This window comes from Neodiprion fabricii, chromosome 3 (genome assembly GCF_021155785.1).
Source record: "Neodiprion fabricii isolate iyNeoFabr1 chromosome 3, iyNeoFabr1.1, whole genome shotgun sequence".
NCBI lineage: Eukaryota > Metazoa > Arthropoda > Insecta > Hymenoptera > Diprionidae > Neodiprion > Neodiprion fabricii.
Window position 1 is genome coordinate 17,696,286 of NC_060241.1, and position 19,845 is coordinate 17,716,130.

Below are 19,845 nucleotides of genomic sequence, written 5' to 3' on the forward strand. Positions count from 1 at the left end.
TTGTAAAATGATTAACAATCCAGTAGCATCGTTCGATTTTGTGTGGTATACGATATCGCATTTTATTCGGAAGACTATTTTCTAAAAAGTCGGTGAACCAGATTTGCTTTTTTCGAGTAGTTACGCATTTCAATACTGCCTTTTATCGTACACGAGCAGTATTCGTACAATTGTGTAGAATTTAATATTTAACGACACCGACATGATAAAAAAATAATCCTCTAGCGAATTCGTATAGTATCATGAATAAAATGAATAATCGTGGAGTCAAATCTAACAAATCTACCAGATAATCAACCATTCCGAATCGATTTGAAACTCAGCATCGATATCTAAACTTGTTTATAATTCCGATATTCACTATTTATTTATCATTAAGAAGATCTTCGCAGTCTACTTATATAATAATTTGATAAACAAATTCAATAAGAAGTATCAATCAATGGCCATCTAGCCTCCTTGAAAGTAACCGATGACAGTGTCCTAATTCCAGACTATTTTCAAGCTGAATCATTATTTTGACGGTTACGTGCCACGTACGGACGTATGTAAATCTGTAACGTGAAATATTATAAATCTTACAGAAATGGGTACCAATGTCTTCTCTGAAACGTACGAGAAACTTTCCACCTAAAATTACACACGAAGAGGGTGGTGGTGTGTGAGTGTTATCAAATAGATGATGCAGCTCGTCGGCATTAGAAACAAGAGTGCTTATACCTACTTCTAATTATATCCGAGATTCACATTATGTGCAGTGCGACTTGATGGTACGTAGCGAAGATCCAAGTCACCGTAGCGAAGCAACCGACGACGGCGTGAACAAAGATAGAAGGCGGTTAGTTTGAACGGGTAGGACAGAGGCGAGAGATAAATATTTTGCAATGACTGATAAGAGGAAATGTAAACACACCGCGGACCATCCGGATACGACACAGGTGTATCATCGCGATGTGTAAGCCACAAGGCAGGTTTAATAAGAAGTAACAGATACATCTTATCTACTTCAGAAGGTATCGTCGTTGATGTTTTCTAAGCATTCGATTTTCTCTCCTGTGCTAATGCAACTGTATTTCATACAGCGAAATTTATTGCTACAAGGATGATGTGTAAATCAATTTTGGCGGATATAGGAAATGCAGAAACAGAAAGAAGAGTAGAGGAAACACGGTGAAGTAATTACGTTACGGACGTAACTACGATGAAATCCACGTTTCCTGAAACGGTCGTAATTTGTTGATGAATGCGTTTAATCGATTACCTGGTTACGTAACAACGACAATTTCACAACGGAACGAAACAACTGTAAAAAATTTTCATCGGTCTTGGGTTGAAATGTTGGACTTATGAAAACTCTTCGGAAAAAAATTCACCATCATCCGAGTAACGGTAGTGTTGGGGAAATTATTTCATCAAAATTGTAAATCGCAAGGGAAGTCAGTATTACTCCGAATATGTCGGAAAAAATCATCTCCTTGAAATTTCATTAGCGCAGTATGTCGGAGAGAGCGAAAAATGGATCTTCGCTTGTGAAACTGTCGTAAACTGCGAATGACGAATGAACTGAAACGAGGTCGAAGTAACTTAATCATCCAATTGTGAAATAATCGTTTCATGAGACATCACGCAGTAAGTTCGCAAATCCTAGGAGACTTTGAATTTGCACTCCACTTGCCTCGAAGTTGCAAATGTGCTGTAAACGACGAACTACAGATCGGCTTAAACATAGACGGATAATGTCGCGTGACTAAAGGTAAAAGGGCGCATCCCAATCTATGTGCCCTTTTACCTTTGCAAAAGTAAAAGGGCGTATAATTTTTTTTTTTATTGCCAATCAAGTGGTTGATATATTCTAAGCTTAAAATCAAAAAAAAAAATTCCAAAGGTGAAAGGGCGTATGTCTTTAATTATACGCCCTTTCACCTTTAAGAATTCGAAATTTTGGCAATCTAAAGGTAAAAGGGCGTATAATTTTTTTTTTTTGACAGTCAAAATATGAAAAAAAAAAAAAAAAAAGCAAAACTTTCTGTGGTCGTGAGAGCGTACGCCTTTAACTGTACACTTTTTCAAAGTTAAAACCGAAAATATATTCAAAAAACGTTAAAGTACGCGTGATTGTTCTAATGTTTTTTATTTCAAAAATAGTTGTAGAACTTAAAAACATGAAAAATTATTATATAAATTATAATGTTGACAGTCAGAAAACTATATTCTTATAGTTAAAAAACTTCCATATTCTGATCCCAAGAATCATTTTTTTATTATTTTTATCATTTTTTTATCCATAAGGAAAAATTTCTTAGGTATAAAAAAAATTTTTTTTTAGTGCATGTTTCGTGAAACTATTTTTCAACATTTAGTATCAAAATGAGAATTTTTCTTTATGCGCCCTTTTACTTTTAAGTATTATTTTTCTAAAAGGTGAAAGGGCGTATGTCTTGAGATACGCCCTTTTAGCATTAGGATGTCAAAAAAATTTTTTTTACAGATATTTGCGTTTCAGACGATTTTGAACCGATTGGCAAAAAAAAATTTTTTTGTACGCCCTTTCAGCATAAATCCCTACTAACATGTAGGGATATGCCCTTTTACCTTTAGGCACGCGATGTGAGTTTCTTCATCACTCCCATGCGATTTGTCTTAGGTGTCGTTTATGTGCAAACGCTGTTTGCGTCCTCAATCTAACACCGTAATTTTCTCTGAAATTTCGTGTATACTATACGCCTGGTGACGTAATTTGCGCGTTGTTTAATGAACTATGTGGACCTTATAAGCGGCAACGGACAGACAGATAACCCGCAAGTATTGAATTTTTTTTCTTTTTTTAATTAGAAAATCGGTATTACTTCTTTCAGTACGTGGTATAAAATGTCGACGTAAATGCGGTTCAAATTTTCAGATCGATAAAGTACAAAACATGACATTTTTTTCGGAATAATGCCACTTTTCATATTTTTGATGAAAATTTCACTGCCCAGTTGGTCTTTTACCAATTCGAATGCTCCGTCCTTCAATTTTATACATACGCATGGATCACTTCGTACGATACCAAAGAAGAGATCCCATACAGTTTTATAATATCTCGTTTGATATTGTTGGACAGTAGATATAACATCCGAAGTATTCGTCGTATGGACACGCATAATAGATACAAGAACCCGTCTGGTGATTAGGGTGAAATCGTTATATTATTAAAAACTCAATTACCGGATGAAATCCGTTGCTCTTCGTGTTTGTCGAGATAAACCTGCCGCCAATCGGAAAGTGAGAATATTGTAACAGGTTTAGCGAGTACGAGACAATTCACAGAAACATTACGCACGTTTAACCGCAGTACAGACGGTTAGCTATCAGCCGATAGAACGACAGCGCAACAATGCGAAGTAAGGAGTAAAATGAGCCGTCGTGAGACTGTTTTCATGCAGACCATTCAGATTTTTGGTTTTTCTAATTTTTTACCCGCGCCCGACAAAAATGTAGTAACAATAGATTTTGTGGATGATAAAATTTCCTATAACTTTTTTCTGTATAACGCATGGATTTTTATTTATAGCGCGTCAAACTTTCTTTAACATGGTTATTGCTAAATACATAGTTAATGGTTAACGAAACATTAAAAATGGTGTGAACCAAATTTGCAGTACATAAAATTTTCAATAAACTTTGTTTCGAGTTTTTTGTTCTATTGGATTTTTTGCTTTTCGGAATTTTGCTCTATCGTAACTTTACTTTTCGGAACATTTTACTTTGCTCTGTCGGAACTTTACTTTACGGAATCTTGCAATTCGGAACTTTGACCCGTCGGTTTTCTGACCATTCGAAACTTCGATGATTCCTCGAAGTTTTGTTTCTTTACTTTAAGTTTCGTCAGGAAAAAGTTCGGAATTCTGCGCCGTCGAAACTTTTCAAATGCGGAACTTTGACACCGCCTCCGCGACCCGATATTACGGTGAAAATTGTGTTCCGTGATCTCGCCAATTCCCGAAAAATGTGACCTGTCCGGTTGAAACTCGCCTCGCAAGGGCGCATGCGCGTCGAAGAGCCACCACGTGCCCGAATGACGAGTTCTCTCGACTCCCTCGGCTCAGCGCCAGCCAGTCAGCTGCAGTCAGCATCGCTTCGAACGGGAGAAGGCAGAGTGCCGCAGTTTAACACACACGGTCGGTTACTCGACAGGTCTGCGTCTCGCAGCGAGAGAGGAGGAGGCGACGAGGATTCGATCCTCCGAATGCTTGGAGTGTGCCGGGCCCGAGGCAACGCGAGAAAGAGCGATCGGCGTTTCGAGGCACGCAGGAGGCGCATCGAGTACGTAAGAATACAATCATGCGGCGTGTGCGCGTTGCTCGCGCTCAGCGTTTCAATGTTTGTTGTTAACTCGGTCGTGATATTGCGCGATGCGAGTGTAAAATGGAAGCGCGTCGCTTTGTTGTTAGGCCAAGAGTTATTGCGGAAACTGCGTCTACGTGCAACGCTTCGATCACAACGCCTCGCACGTTTTACGAGCGGTTTTCACACGGACGAACCTTGCGAAGTTAGCGTTGCTTTTCTCCCACATTCCAGAACCCTAGACTCGGTCAATTTCCCGCAGTGCGGTGGCTACGCCACTGTAACGATCGCCTCGTTCAACGTAGAAGGGTTTTTCCTTGCGGGTTAATCGGAATTGCGTAATAAGTGAGGATGACGATGTGCTGCCGCGTGAGTTAACCGTACCCGTGAAATTATTAATAAAATAATTGAGTGATGTTTAATTGACAAGAAACGGGTGAACATATTTTGGTAAAAACACACCGCACGCGAAGAGTAGATCTTTGCAATCGCGCATTCATTCGTCTAAAGCGAGACACTTGTGTAAGCACAAATATTTTGCTTATGCACAATTCCACGGAGTGCGCTTTCAGACTTGTCGCATCGTGCACGTCGCGTTGCGGCGTTCGCATTGTTGTACGGCAATCCTGTTATTACGTGTATCTGCATAAAAAATAGCGTTAGAAATGAGTAGCATAACGGCGTTGTATTTCCGGAAGGGAATGGTTCACAGACCACACGCTTCCCTCACGAATCACATGCAGCCGCCGAGTATTACCATGTACCTATACGTATATCGTGCTAAATTATCATTCAACCCGATACGTCGATTGCCATGGCAACCGGAACGGGCGTCACTCTCGCAGCTGTTTATCGTCACGCATCCCACCGTTATAGCTACGTTGATACGATTTTAATTGAGAAACTGTACAACCGCCGAAGGACGGCAATAATTGTGCTTCTCTGCATGATTGCAGAGCGAAGCTGCGGTGATAAAACATTTTCATCTAGAATCGCGGGGAGTTGAACGTGTCATACTTTGTGCGTTTCTCAATGTCACGCGAACGATAAGCAGAGGTCGTATGCAATGCGACAACTAATGCCTGATTATTAAAGAAGGAAATCGATCATTAACCACTACCCCGTCAATTTGTTTACATCGAAGCGGTCAACTTGATACTGTAACATTATGACCAGAGCTAATTGAACGGTGTTTTCGCTTATAATCTCATTGTCAGACGCCGGGGTATTGGAATAATTTTTCCTGCGCGTATTTCAACTCCGTGCCCGGCAGTGGCGATAATCCACAATTATTTTAGTGCACGGAAACGATACACGGAGGAGATTACAAGCAAAAGAGAATCGTTTTACCGTTAAAAATTGTGAATTAATTCACGTTCAACCGCCGATGGTTCAATGAAGTGATGTTCAAGTTCGGATGTAACGTATTTATATCTCGCTAATAGATGATCTTGAACCCGCACTGAAACTCGCTCTCGCAGGTAGACCACTTTTTTTTATACCAACTATAAGATTTCATATCTACCTGTACTGGTAGCTACGATACAGAAATGCTGCAAGGTCAACATAAAATTTATATTCCGATACTAACAATAACGCTTGTTGTATGCACACACACACACACGTGAAATGGTCTAGAAGATTCAACCCGGGATTACGTAACGACGTTGTTGCTGGTTCTCGAGTCATAAGAGTTGGTAAGGCGGGACCGTCGTGTCACTTATTAATAGAAAAGATGTATTTTTTTTCAACCTTCCCAGAAATGAAACCCGCGGGGAGGGGGGGGAGAGGGTAAAAACCACTCACTCGTAGGACACAAATTCGTTCGATCAACAACTGTATATTTATATGTATTTGCTTTGAAATATTTACCCTACGCACGAAGGTTCAGGACAGCTATTTTTAGCGATCGCGACATTCCCTGCATATTATACATACCCTTTGGTTTAGGACGTGCAGACCTGCTGTTCGCTACGTTGTATAGTTTCCACTCGTTGTTATCGATCTGCTTGATTATTCATTTCGCCAAATTCACGGACCAGAGTAAGATTTTAATTTCATCGACATACGCTGTCAAATGTTGTGCAATTCAACCCGAATTCCCTGTCATCGGTGTTACATTTATAACGGTATTGTTATTTCTTTTTGCCAACACCTATAACTTACATGTACATAATATATATTATATCCCTATATACGATGTCTACTGTTGAGGTGAATTCTTAGCGTTGTAGAATGGAGTAAAAAAAAAATTTTCGCCAGGCCATTCATATCCAAAGTAGCACGGTTGGCGGATTTCTACTATGCTTATTGTTAGAGTTTCGACGGCGGCTGTGTCGTCGTTATACCGGCTGACGATTACATAAAATAAGAATTTCGAGAAATAAAATAGGTCTACGGAAAAATAAAATGACACAGGTTAACTATTCAGAGTTCGAACGGTGCACGATCAGTGAAGAAATCGGTGAAGAAAGTCTGCTGCAGGTCTAATATTAATTTTCAATTAAGGTTTAATGGGATGATGTCTGTTCAGATGGTCTTCTAGAATAATTGAAAAGATGTCCAGTCAACGATAAAATAAACTCCCTCCGTTATATTGTTTCATTGTTTCTAACAGATGCGCGATGGTTGCACTTGCTTAACGTTCGTTTACGTTGGTTCACCCTTGATCTGTGCATGCGGGCTGCCTCGATCATCAGCTGTCTGGTCTCTCTTTGCTGGTGACGTTCGAAGTCGTCGCGAGCAATTCCTTTCGCTCGTAACACGATGATGTTGACACAAATTCTTTAACTTATTGAGCCCGAAGCTGAAGAACTTTTTTATCCACTGTGCATACAAGTGCCGATGGTGACATCAGTATGGTACAGTGGCTCCAATTGCCGTATTTTCACTTTTGTTTAAGGCGATTATGCACCAATATGATAATTTCGAGGCTGTTATGATTTACCGATTGCTGACATTTATTCCAAGTATAAACAAGCATATTAATCACAAAATTTGAAACGATGTAAGTCCAAATCAAAATCTAGACCAGTCGATTTTCGGTTTTTTTCTGGTAATGCAGTCGGATAAAAGGTAATGAAGCCTTTATCTTATACCATGCAATGGACAAGTCTTATTTTCAAATTATTAAACATCGTGTTAGTATTCTCCTACAAACGATCGAAGTCGAACATTCATTATCCGCGTGCAGATAATGCAGTTCAGCAGTGATCTCATAGTCGGAACTCTAAACTAGTATAACAAAGTGGTAACATTGAAAAACGCAACACTTACATTGCTAGAAATGGAGACAGTGGCGACTAATCACAAAGCAACATCGCGTTCGCGGAAAAATGTCAGGAAAATCGATCCATTGAGTTTACAACTCGCTATACTTTGCGACAACTCGGTTATTCGTAAGAGTGACGAATATTTGCGGAACTGTGCCGCAGTGCACAACTCATATGTACGCAATGTACAAACGCGCGTCACGCATGCGGTATAAACGAACCATACAAAAGCCGAAAGTCTCTCGTGTTCAGAATTCGTGTGGTTGATTAGAATCGCAAATCTGGCTCACATTTCAAGTAGTCGGTTGTACTTTGAGCTCCAGCGATTTGTCCACGTCCACGGTCCTTCGTATATATACTCCACAACAATCTAAACTGTTAGTTTATAAAAGAAGAAATATTGTAACTGCGAAAAAATCGATCAGGCATAGTGACGAAGCGAAACTCTAATACGACGACTGTATGTATTATGTACGGACCTAAATCGTATTCCCAGCCCCACCTTTCGCTTACCGGCATGTAGGAACACCACATTCATCCGCGTGATGAGGTCGTTGTGCTAAATTCGTCGAAAGTCATCATAGTACCTTCTGAATCTTTGCCACCGACGATTGGTTATCAGCGATATTTACCGTGTCAAAACAATACCATCGAGGTGCTGTTGGTAATATTATACACTTGTGAAAACAAAATAATTCCTGAACGCTACGGTTCGATCAATGCATTTACTTTGCAGATGTGAAATTGTTAACTGAAATTGTAATATGGTAATTCCAAGAAACTTTAGATCCACACTTTGCGCTTAATTCATTTCGCACGAATAAGGGATAATTAAATGGAATTTATGGCAACCGTTTCGAACCGCGCTCACATCGTACCGTGGATTTCGGTCACATTTAGCATCACGCTAATGAATTTGTTACGATTTGTTTCTGTTGCAGGAGGTGACTGTGCTAGATGAGAGACATTTGGTAATCATCCAACTTCATGTGCCATGGACAAGTCGGAGAAACAACAAGCGCAACGGAACCCGCGTGAAAAAGCAAATCCGTTCTCGATCATCACATTCGCGTAAGTTCAACTCACGTTTGTACAATTATAAACCAGATAGGTGACATTGGTTATCGGTATTCGCGACAAAAATCACCGTCATTGATTAACAAAGAATTGGAGCGCAATTATGCACTTAACTATTTAACTATGGTGTAACACGTGTGCTATCGGTATAATTATGCTCTGCATTTATCAGAAGCCTTGCTAGTGATACTCATATCGCCGTATTGATTAGCATCGCAAACATACCGTAAGTAACATACAACGCATACTGAATTGATATCATACAGTGGTCTGCGACTGTAATTAATATACGGTATTTGGTTACCATGGAATGTAAGTACCTATGGTTCATCATAACGCCAACTCATCTTTTTGCAACTTAAACATCAGTATGACCATGACAATCACAAGCTTGACAGCATTAAATTTCACACAGTATACATGATTATAGTAATGCCAGTAATTTGTAAGCGCCTCGCCCAGGAGTGAAATGAAAAAATGCCGGGTGCTAAGAATGACCGAAAATAATCGATTTTCGAATGAATCCATTATTTTTTCCCGTTTAATCGAGCATAATCGACTATTTTTCTTTGCAATCGGTTTTTGTTTTTTACTCCCATGAACGACGCAATACAATATCAATTTATCTGATTAAAATATCAACTATTATCATTTCCTTACCTACTAAGTACCTATTTGATGTAATAAGTGAAAGATAAATGAATATTTTCACCTGAAATTGAAACATGTTTTGACTGAAACTATAAATTATCGAAAAACTTTTCCGCCAACAAGAGCACGCACTGACGAAGTTTTGGTTTCAAATGCACCGTTTCAACAAATATAAACAAATATAAAGTAATCGATTGATTTTCACCGATTCAATCGAGTTGTGTTCAATTATTTTTTGGAGTCGGTTGATCGATGCATCGATTATTTTTAGCTTACTGGCCATCGCCACTGGGTACGCAGTATTATGATTTCAAGCTAAAACTTACCGCACAGTCTAGAACCAAGTCATTGTCGAACACTGTGTATAGCACGTATATTTATACACGTCCTCGCCTCTCGAAGGTACTTGAGAAATGAGATTTCTATTCGTTACCTCTGTCCTGCCGTTGGCAATTGGCGATTGATAATACGACCGTCAAATTGAATTTTTCAACACGATGGCATGAGAAAACATAAATATCTATCGCTCAGTGCCTCGATCCATTTCTATAACACTTTAACTTCACTATATATTACATACTTCACCAACGAATGGTTCTCATGTAGATGGGTTCTGAGGACGTTTGCTTTGGGATACCGACGAGAGCTCGAAGTAACAGACCTCTATGCGCCCCTTAATGAACACAAGAGCAACGTCCTCGGGGACCAAATATCGAGGATCTGGGAGAAGGAACAAGAAAGATGTTGTCGAACAAAGAAAGGAACTCAGCCCAGTCTGCTGCGAGTACTTGTAAGGTGCTTTGGCCCCCGGATTATGATGTTGGGGATCATAATAGCAGCCTTGGAGTTTCTCGTAAGGTGAGACTAGCTCTCATTGCAGAGACATGAACGGTTCCAAGGTTAATAATTAACTGACCCAAAAAAAAAAAAAACGAATGGTAAAACATGAAAAACATTTTAACGAACATTCGTTGTGTCTTCGACACCGTCAAACACCGACAGGATAACGCAGCCGTTGATGTTAGCCGGGTTACTTCGGTATTACCGCAGTGACAATGTCAATGGGTCCAAAATGTCAAAGGACGAAGCATACTTGTGGGCCGGTGGAATAATTTTATGCTCCACCCTCAACTTCCTTGTAATTCATCCCTGCATGCTGGGAATAATGCACACGGGAATGAAAATAAGGGTCGCCTGCTGCTCGCTCATCTACAGGAAGGTCTTAAAGCTCTCGAAATCCGCTTTGGCTGAGACGACCGTTGGGCAGGTGAGTTGCTGACACTAACTCAAACCTCACGTGACTGCACGTGTGACCGACCATTATCAAAGACTGTAGTATTCATCCACGTATAAAACTATTCCAGATTGTTAATCTGCTTAGCAATGATGTGAACAGATTTGATTTGGCAGTTTATTTTATCCACTACATTTGGCTGGGGCCCTTAGAGTCTGTGGTAATAACTTACCTGATTTACCGGGAAGTTGGATGGTCAGCAGTCATTGGAATGCTGACACTGCTATTCTTCATTCCGTTGCAAGGTGATTGTTGAACTGCCGAAACCGTTAGAAATGCACACTAACAAAATACTTATATTATTTTTTAATCGTCAGGATATCTTGGGAAAAAGTCCTCTACATTCAGACTGAGAATCGCTCTTCGAACAGATGAAAGAATTCGCCTGATGAATGAAATCATCAATGGTATTCAAGTAATAAAAATGTACACGTGGGAAAAGCCATTTTCTTATCTTGTCGAAATCGCAAGACGGTAAGGGTAATTTATTATTCTGAATAAAGTCATTGAGCAATAGAAATCGCAGCGAAGGAAACATATATCACGGAATCATACATAATATTGTATCATTTTTAGGAAAGAGGTTAACGCAATAAAGAAAAATTCAATCGTCTTAGGAATATCATCGTCGTTCGACATGTACACACCGAGACTCTGCGTCTTTGTCACGATACTGGCTTACGTTCTTAGTGGTAATAAAATTACCACGGAACAAGTGTTCATGATGACAGCCTTTTACAACGTCCTTCGCACAGCAATGACAATTGCGTTTCCAATCAGTAAGAGCAGAAATCATTCCAAACGCCATTATAATTTATACCCTTTCAATTGGTACCTCAATTGCACGTTTTTAAATATTTCAGGTATGACCCAAATTGCTGAAGCGTTGGTGTCCGTCAGGCGTTTGCAAAAATTCATGCTGCACGAGGAGAGAGAAAAACCAGCGATCAAAGCTAATGGACAAGCCAATTGTGAGAAAACTAGTAACAGCCAATACGCTGTTATGTTGAAAAATGCTACGGCAAAATGGGTGCCAGACAACAAAGAGAACACACTTTCAGAGTTGAACATTGAGATAAAACCTGGTCAATTTGTGGCAGTTATCGGTCACGTAGGATCTGGAAAAACAAGTCTTCACCACCTAATATTACGTGAACTTCCTCTCGTTAGTGGCAGTGTTGAAGTGAACGGTAAAGTCGCTTACGCAAGTCAAGAGCCTTGGCTTTTCGCCTCTTCAATTAGACAAAACATCCTTTTTGGTCGACCCATGGATAAGACGCGCTATGAGAGTGTCGTCAGTGTTTGTCAACTAAAGAGGGATTTCACCCTATTTCCCTATGGCGATAAAACGATTGTTGGCGAACGGGGAATCAGTTTGAGCGGAGGACAGCGCGCGAGAATAAATTTGGCGAGGGCCGTTTACTCGGAGGCAGATATTTACCTCTTCGACGATCCTCTGTCGGCGGTAGACGCTCACGTGGGAAGACACTTGTTCGACGAATGCATCAATGGTTACCTCCGGGGTAAAACCAGGATAGTCGCGACACACCAGCACCAGTATCTTAAGCATGTCGATCGGATAATCGTGATGAACAATGGCGAAGTGGAAGCTGAGGGTACTTTCGAAGAGCTTGAAACTGCTGGACTAGATTTCGTTAAGCTACTGCAGGAGCAAGTCAACGTGCCAGAGGATAACGAAAGCACGCGGAAAAGCTTGAGTCGAAAATCTTCAATTCAGAGCATGAGATCCGAAGAGATAAACGACGTGGATCCCGTCGAGGAAGCGGAACTGAGATCGACTGGTCGAATATCGGCCAAAATCTACCTGTCCTACTTTAAAGCAGCTGGCAGCGTTTGTTTCGTCGTAACTATGTTCTTGGTGTGCATCCTGAACCAAGGTTTCGCTAGTGGCGGTGACTACTTTATCACATACTGGGTAAACACGGAGGAGACCTCAGTAGACATAAGCAACGGCACGTTGGTATTTAACTGGACGACACCCTTGACCAGAGACATGTGTATTTACACATACAGCGGCATTACAGTGGCCACTGTCATCTTTACTTTCTTGCGAACGTATATGTTCGTCAGTGTTTGCATGCGGGCGTCGAAAACTTTACATGGCAACATGTTCAGATGCATCACCAGGACAACAATGCGTTTCTTCAATACGAATACATCTGGACGCATTTTGAACAGGTACGAAATTTACGTTACTAGTTTGTTACACTCACAAGGTGAGTATTATACTTCCGGATGACGGGTTCTGCTAAAACTGTTAGGGGTGTTTCTTTGGCCGAAAATATAAAGTTTCTTGCGTATAGTTCTATCCATTGGGCTTTTCACGCCGGTTAAAATTGACAGTGCGATGAGTAAAATGCCGCAATAAACGATATTTGCTGTGTACTTTTGTCCTAAATATTAACTTTCATTGTTCTCTGTTTTAGTTTCAATGACACGCTCTTACAGATTCTAGTGTAAAGGGATGTATTATTATTTCAGAGCTGTAGTCGAGCTCAAACAAGCGAGTTTCCGAGAACCTGATGTATTATAGATTGAGCGAAGGAAAGCCCAGTGGATGGAACTGAACATGAGAAGTTCTATTTATTTAGTTCTAACACTTCTAGAAGTTTCAGCAAATTTCGCGCTTCGGAGGTCTGATATTCTGATTATCAGTGATCAATAATGATGACCGACCTTAAGATGATAACCGGGTGTTTTTATATACGTTCTACGTCAGGTTCTCGAAAGATATGGGTGCCATTGATGAACTTCTACCGATGAGTATGTCTGACGTTGTGCAGATTGGCCTTTCACTACTCGGTGTGATTGTCCTGGTTACAATGATAAGACCTTTGCTCATGATACCGACCGTGATTATCCTAATCCTGCTGTATGTTATGAGAGTTATCTACATCAGTACCAGCCGCAGTGTCAAACGATTAGAAGGAATAAGTAAGCATGACGTTTATTGTTATTTCGTCTGGCATGCAAAATTTAAGATCAATACGAATACAAATACTTTTTATTGTGTGAACTGATCTTTATTTAGAGGAACACAGCACTTGCCCTTGAGGCTTACAGTCAAAAATTTCAGAGGCATCGCAAATAGCCCAGTTTCCGCACTTTTCACACAATGCTTATATTATTTTTGTAATAATATAATTAATGCCGAAACTAGTTGCCAAGGGTGTATACCCTACATTTACTGACTCGCTTATGGGACTCCAATGTTGATTAGGTCGATAAAAGTAAGAAATTTCCATATCAAAGCTCTCTGCCCCATCACTCATCTAGCTTCAAAATACCGTATTTGGCTGGCTATCTTTGCTAATCTTCAATTAATGGTTTCAATCTTGGTACCTACCCAACATGAATATAGGCAAAAAAAAAAAATTAGAAAAAGAAGAACGCTTTCAATAAGTATAAGCCAGATACTGATCTTACAAAATACGTCTCAAGTGAACTGGAGCTTACCAGAATGTGGCAGTGACATTTCAATCTTTCACAATCTACATGGTGTTTCCTCAGCTCGGTCTCCAGTATTCGGACATCTGAGTGCCACTTTGAATGGATTGACTACGATTCGAGCTTTCGACGCCGAAGCCAATCTCTCAAAAGAATTCGATAACCACCAAGACTTGCACTCTTCAGCCTGGTACATCTTCATTTCATGTTCGCGAACGTTTGGATATTACCTAGACTTCACTTGCGTACTCTACACTGGCCTGGTGACATTCAGCTTCCTTGTTCTGAGCCAAGAGACTTTCGGAGGAAACGTGGGTCTGGCAATTACTCAGTGTATCGGGCTGACTGGGATGCTGCAGTGGGGCGTCCGGCAGACTGCGGAAATGGAGAACCATATGACATCCGTCGAGAGGGTTCTTGAGTACAGTACCCTTGAACAGGAACCGCCGCTTGAGAGCAAACCGGAACATAAACCTCCAGAAGAATGGCCAACCGAAGGAAGAATACAGTTCTCTAATATGTTTTTGAGATACGATAGAGCCGAGCCCCCGGTTCTAAAGAACCTGAACTTTGTAATCATGCCAAGGGAGAAGATTGGAATCGTCGGACGAACCGGTGCCGGGAAATCTTCGTTAATATCTGCATTGTTCCGACTTGCATACATTGACGGTGAAATATTCATTGACGATATACCTTCCAGTAACTTGGGAGTGCATGATCTGCGGTCCAAGATCAGCATAATTCCGCAAGAACCGGTTCTGTTCTCCGGACGGCTGCGTGAAAATCTTGATCCGTTTGATGAGTATTCCGACGATATGCTCTGGCAAGCACTGGAGGAAGTAGAACTCAAGGAAGCCGTAAACGAATTGGCGGGTGGTTTGAATTCGAAAATGTCTGAGGGGGGTACTAATTTCAGTGTCGGGCAACGACAATTGGTCTGTCTTGCTCGTGCCATTGTTAGAAACAACCAAATATTGGTACTTGATGAAGCTACAGCCAATGTAGATCCTCAGACTGATGTGCTGATTCAAAAAACTATTCGAAAGAAGTTTGCTGGCTGTACCGTTCTCACTATAGCCCACCGACTCAACACCGTTATGGACAGCAGCAAAGTGCTTGTTATGGATGCCGGTACCATGGTGGTGAGTTACACTTATATGCAAACATTTTCTATAATTATGTCGGTATTGACTATCACATTTTATTCCTGAAGAACCAACATTACCTTCGAACAAAATTCAGAGTGGTTTCTCTCAAATTTATAGCACAATTAATTCTAGCACAGGGGGCATTATTATACCTCTTAAGAGGATCTTAGTACACACATTGACAGCGGAAAAAGTGTATGAGTTTTGGGGATTTATACCTCGACAACCAATCATTTAATTCATTTGAGGTTCGGTTTATTCAAAACTATGTAGATCAAATTTCATTTATATATTTTTCATTAGTATGAATGGGAAACTTGTATGAACGAGCATTGTCAAATTTTACCATCTGTGCATGAAGGGCAGTCTGAATTAAATCAGTAATTCTAACATGCATTCTGCAGTCAAAGCTGATACGTTTACTCAGGCAGATACAACGTTTTGCTAGGCTTTGATCATAATTGTGGATTGTTACATTTTTTTTAGTGAATTCATCATGTTGCTTCTCTCTGAATAATCGATACATAAATGATTTCTACTGCCTTTGTAACAATGATTTTGTTTGACGTAATTGTTTATTTCTTAACAATTTACCCAGCCTCTAAGGTTCACAGAAAAAACAGATCAATCAACTTTAAAAACATCACAACCTCACACATTATTCGGATTATATCAACTTAATGCTCGGGGTCTTCAATTACGATAGGTATGCTTTTGTGTTAGAGGACGTGAAGGTATGTAGCCATACTCGTCCCTCACGCTCGCCTACTTGAGGACACTTTTTTTAGTGTCCAATTATCAATGCTTCCTCCTGTCCTCCGTGAGTATGCACAGAAGAAATAGTAAACGATTGACTACGCATGCGCGAGTTTCATTGTCTTTTCGCGCAGGCTAGCGGTCTCAAGCTTCAGCTGTTATTTTTTTAGGCTACACAGATATCACATAATTTATATAATAATTTGATTAGGCTCGGCAAACTAACCAACGAATAATAATCATAATAAGAGCGTGACCCCAATTTCAATTCGATACTTGACGCGGAAAAGTTTGACAGCCCATGCCCGTTTACCAGTAAGTTGGCCTTCCTACCGTAAAGACGAAAATATTGCGTCGATACGATCTCACTGACCAATATAGAGTTCAATTATCTCGCGCATGCGCAGTCGGTCGCTCAGGCTGCTGAATTTCACCGTTTCCTTTCAGTATGCTCTAATTTTCCAACATGCATTTTCACTTACGATAGCCAATTAATCGAGAAATCTATCTATGCATTAACAAACTGGTAATAGGTGAACTGTTCTTTCTGAAATCCTTCTGAAATATGGTCGGTTGAAAAATATTTTCTCTCGAGAAACGCAAGTTTACGGTTCCATTTTAGAGCTTCTGAGACCCCAGAGTGGCATACAAGTGATTAAAATATTAGTTGTAAAAATGAAAAAAATTGTTGACCTTTCACGGAACAATCTGTCATAACTTGACAGAGTCCAGAATTTTTCTTTTTTGGTTTGAAGAAACATTTTTACATCCAAGTAGGTGAAGTCAATAAATCTCAATGGCATGCATTTGTGTTTTCCACAGGCGTACACTCGTTACCTCGCATTTTACAGTGCCCACGATATCTCAAAAACGCTTAAACCAGTTACTTCAAATTTGGAGACCGTATTCTTGGATAGTTTAGCCTCTTTGCCAAGATTTCATGTTTTTTATAATTCTATTCTTGTTACGGGATATGTATGACTGTGATTACGACGAGCGGTTATCAATGAATTCAGCCCTGTCGTGATGGTATTATGGCCTATTATAAGTTTGTAACCCGTCGACTACGCACTCGTACGAAAGATAATGGAGAATGAGAGGAACTAATATTGAGAAGTTGAATGATTGTTTATATAATTGATTTATTGTGAATGATCTCAAAAGTACAATAAGAAGATGAGAAGGAAGTATTATTCGCAGGAGGGAAAAAGGAAGAGAAATGAATTTATATGTTGGCCGAATGAGAGTTGACTTGAAAGTGAATATATAGGAGGAAGGATGTAAGGGACTGGCTAGTTACCGTCTATCAATTATAGAAGGAGCATGTTACTGATGCGGTATGGGAACCCAGGCAGCGAGGTGATGGTAAGGGGAGGATTCGAGGATGCAGGGTATAATGTAGCTGTAAAGCTCATCACACATAAAAAAACTGTGATCCGTGAGCCGGATCACCTCCAGGCCGTAACGTTCCCTTACAACAGAGACTTACACGACTCTTCTTTCGTCATGGGCTTTGGATGGCGAGAAAAGAATCCGAAGTCTGGAGGATGTAACATTCTCTTGTTAATTCAATAAAGAAAAAGTCGTCGATTTTTTACGAAAAATTTAGTCAAAATCAACATCAAAAGGTCGCCATTTTGGTGAGGAAAAAAAATTCAGATCGTAGCAAAATATATTGACTACATAAGCATACTGTCTGCAAAGAAGTAAGTCGGCTGAGCCATTTTTGACATGTTGTGGGCACCGCTAAACATGCATATCACCGAGGGAAATGATTGACGTGATTGTTAATAACAATGCGTAGTACTGATTCCGATTTTAAAAACAATTCGAACGAAGCTCAATCTTGTATAAACTTTTTAATAAATTGAACCCTAATCGAACTAAATAATCGGTTGTCGGAATATAAATCCCCGAAATTCACCCACTTCTCCAGCTGTCTACTCATTTGTACCCTCGTACGCAATCTGTGCTTGAGTAAAACTGTACACATGCGGACGTTAATTCAGAGACGGCTAATTTTTCGGCCTAGTTGATTACGTTGGTGACCCTGATTCAGCCTGCTGTGCCACTGTCGGTCGGCCGCTACGGGCTCAATCTGCATTACCAACGTACTCGACTCGGCCGAGAAACTAGCCATATTTTAATTATCGTCCATATAGGTATGTAGATCCTAAAATAACAGTAAGATCACCATTGTGCTTCCAGGAGTTTGATCATCCTCATTTATTGCTTCAAAATCGACAAGGATACTTGTACGACATGGTGCAGCAAACCGGACATTCAATGGCGGAAAATCTTACAAAAATAGCAGAAAAGGTAAAGCATTATTCTTGCAACCATGTGCAACTTATGCACATCTTATAACTGTGAGTTTTCCATTCTTTATCGACCCTATATTTTCCCTCTAGCTCGAATAGTATAGCTTGGCAGAAGAAAACATAATGAAATCAACGTAAATGTGAATAAGATTAATGGTGTTATTTCAGAACTACACTAGCCAAACGTCGACTTGAAGGAATACATGAAGGATACTAGGATTTGTTGTGGATTCACACAATCATTTTGGATGCTAGGATTCTAAACTTGCCAAGAACGTATGAGTATGAATCATCCATTACCAAGGCTGCACATAATACGTTAATCAAAATCTCTTTCACGAAGCCTTCCATCTCCTATTCTTAACATGTCGTACATTATATTTAAAAGTGATTCATGCGAAAATCAAATATTTTTATATAGTCTTTTTTAATGTGTCTTAAAAGATACTTGTTATCTACCATTCTCAAACTTTGTATACTTTTCCATTAATTTTTAAGGACCTTATAGGTGCAAATACTGATATCGAATCAGAGCGGACACAGTTGATCTTAATCTTATAGGTACTTATTACGCTGGCACGTTTTATTCACCGCCAGAAAAAGTTTATAAGCTTTATATAAGCATACGACATACAAGCTCAATATATGGGCTTCTACTAGGTTTCAATTACTAGGTTTAATAGAGTAATAATATCAATATTGCAGTATTCGTTTGTTGTGGCAAATCGCATATAAAAACGATCTCAGTAATCAATGTGCCTAAAACAATTTATATAGGAAAATTTTATTACTATTATCATTATTATTAGTATTCAATATTATTGCTATGATCATAATGATTAAAAAACAATTATTATACCTTATTAGGATATTAATTTTTTTTTTTTTTTTTTAAGTTTTCTGTCAAATAGCTGTATGAAAATATCATTTCAGTTTAAACTTTTCTTAAACTATCGATATAAAATGATCAAGGAAAAACAGAAAGTCCGACTGTACGCATTAAGAGATTGATACAGGAATATATTTTTCATTTCTACCTTCCAATTAATTGGCAATGGAATTTATCAAAGTTTCTATAGGTATAGGATAGGCAGAAGAATACACGTCACGATTGCATCGATCCTACCAGAGGCTTGCAAAATTATGCAAGATATTAAGCCTTACGGAAAGTCAAAGAAAATCGAGCCTTGAGATATCAATCTTGAAATACCTAGTCAATTCATTGCACCCCTCCCCCATTCCGCACAAGCTATCCACTTATATAGAGCATACCCGAAAGGGTATGGCGAAACTGGTAGTGATTATTATTATTATAAACGTTAATTAATCGCGGATTAACGAATCGCGAAGTTGATTAAAAAGTCGCCCCGCCCCCACACACACGCATACAAAAAAATTAAACTAAAAATAACCATAACTAGTATTCTCCATGTTTATGTTACGAATCTACCTAAATTAAGGTAAGTGTTCCAATTGTTAGCAGCGTCCCAATTATTGAGCTTTTTTTGTTGCATCTGTTTGATGCTCAGTTT

The 19,845-nt window shown here is 39.6% G+C and overlaps 1 protein-coding gene across 5 annotated transcripts; it reads left to right on the forward strand.

The window, feature by feature from the left end:
* Positions 1 to 4,094: 4,094 nt before the first annotated feature.
* On the forward strand, positions 4,095 to 19,357 carry LOC124179129 (probable multidrug resistance-associated protein lethal(2)03659). 5 transcript variants are annotated; one of them, XM_046563260.1, is made up of 12 exons: positions 4,095 to 4,160; positions 8,540 to 8,669; positions 9,933 to 10,184; positions 10,329 to 10,593; positions 10,691 to 10,865; positions 10,938 to 11,094; positions 11,197 to 11,399; positions 11,484 to 12,819; positions 13,361 to 13,575; positions 14,152 to 15,230; positions 18,201 to 18,311; positions 18,482 to 19,357. In XM_046563260.1, exons 2-12 carry the CDS (start codon positions 8,593 to 8,595, stop codon positions 18,506 to 18,508), a joined length of 3,897 nt encoding a protein of 1,298 aa, XP_046419216.1. In that variant the 5' UTR covers positions 4,095 to 4,160; positions 8,540 to 8,592; the 3' UTR covers positions 18,509 to 19,357. The 5 variants fall into 5 exon arrangements, with proteins under 5 accessions (XP_046419216.1, XP_046419218.1, XP_046419215.1 ...); XM_046563259.1 differs by having other exon boundaries at positions 4,098 to 4,309; XM_046563258.1 differs by having other exon boundaries at positions 4,098 to 4,305.
* Positions 19,358 to 19,845: the final 488 nt, after the last annotated feature.

What these genes read in the sequence shown, in the direction of transcription:
- LOC124179129 (XM_046563260.1), top strand. Translation starts at nt 8,593, where the DNA reads ATGGACAAGTCGGAGAAACAACAAGCGCAACGGAACCCGCGTGAAAAA. An exon ending in TTCTCGATCATCACATTCGC is followed by an intron (nt 8,670 to 9,932) that starts GTAAGTTCAACT and finishes GTTCTCATGTAG; the next exon opens with ATGGGTTCTGAGGACGTTTG. An exon ending in TCTGGACGCATTTTGAACAG is followed by an intron (nt 12,820 to 13,360) that starts GTACGAAATTTA and finishes GTTCTACGTCAG; the next exon opens with GTTCTCGAAAGATATGGGTG.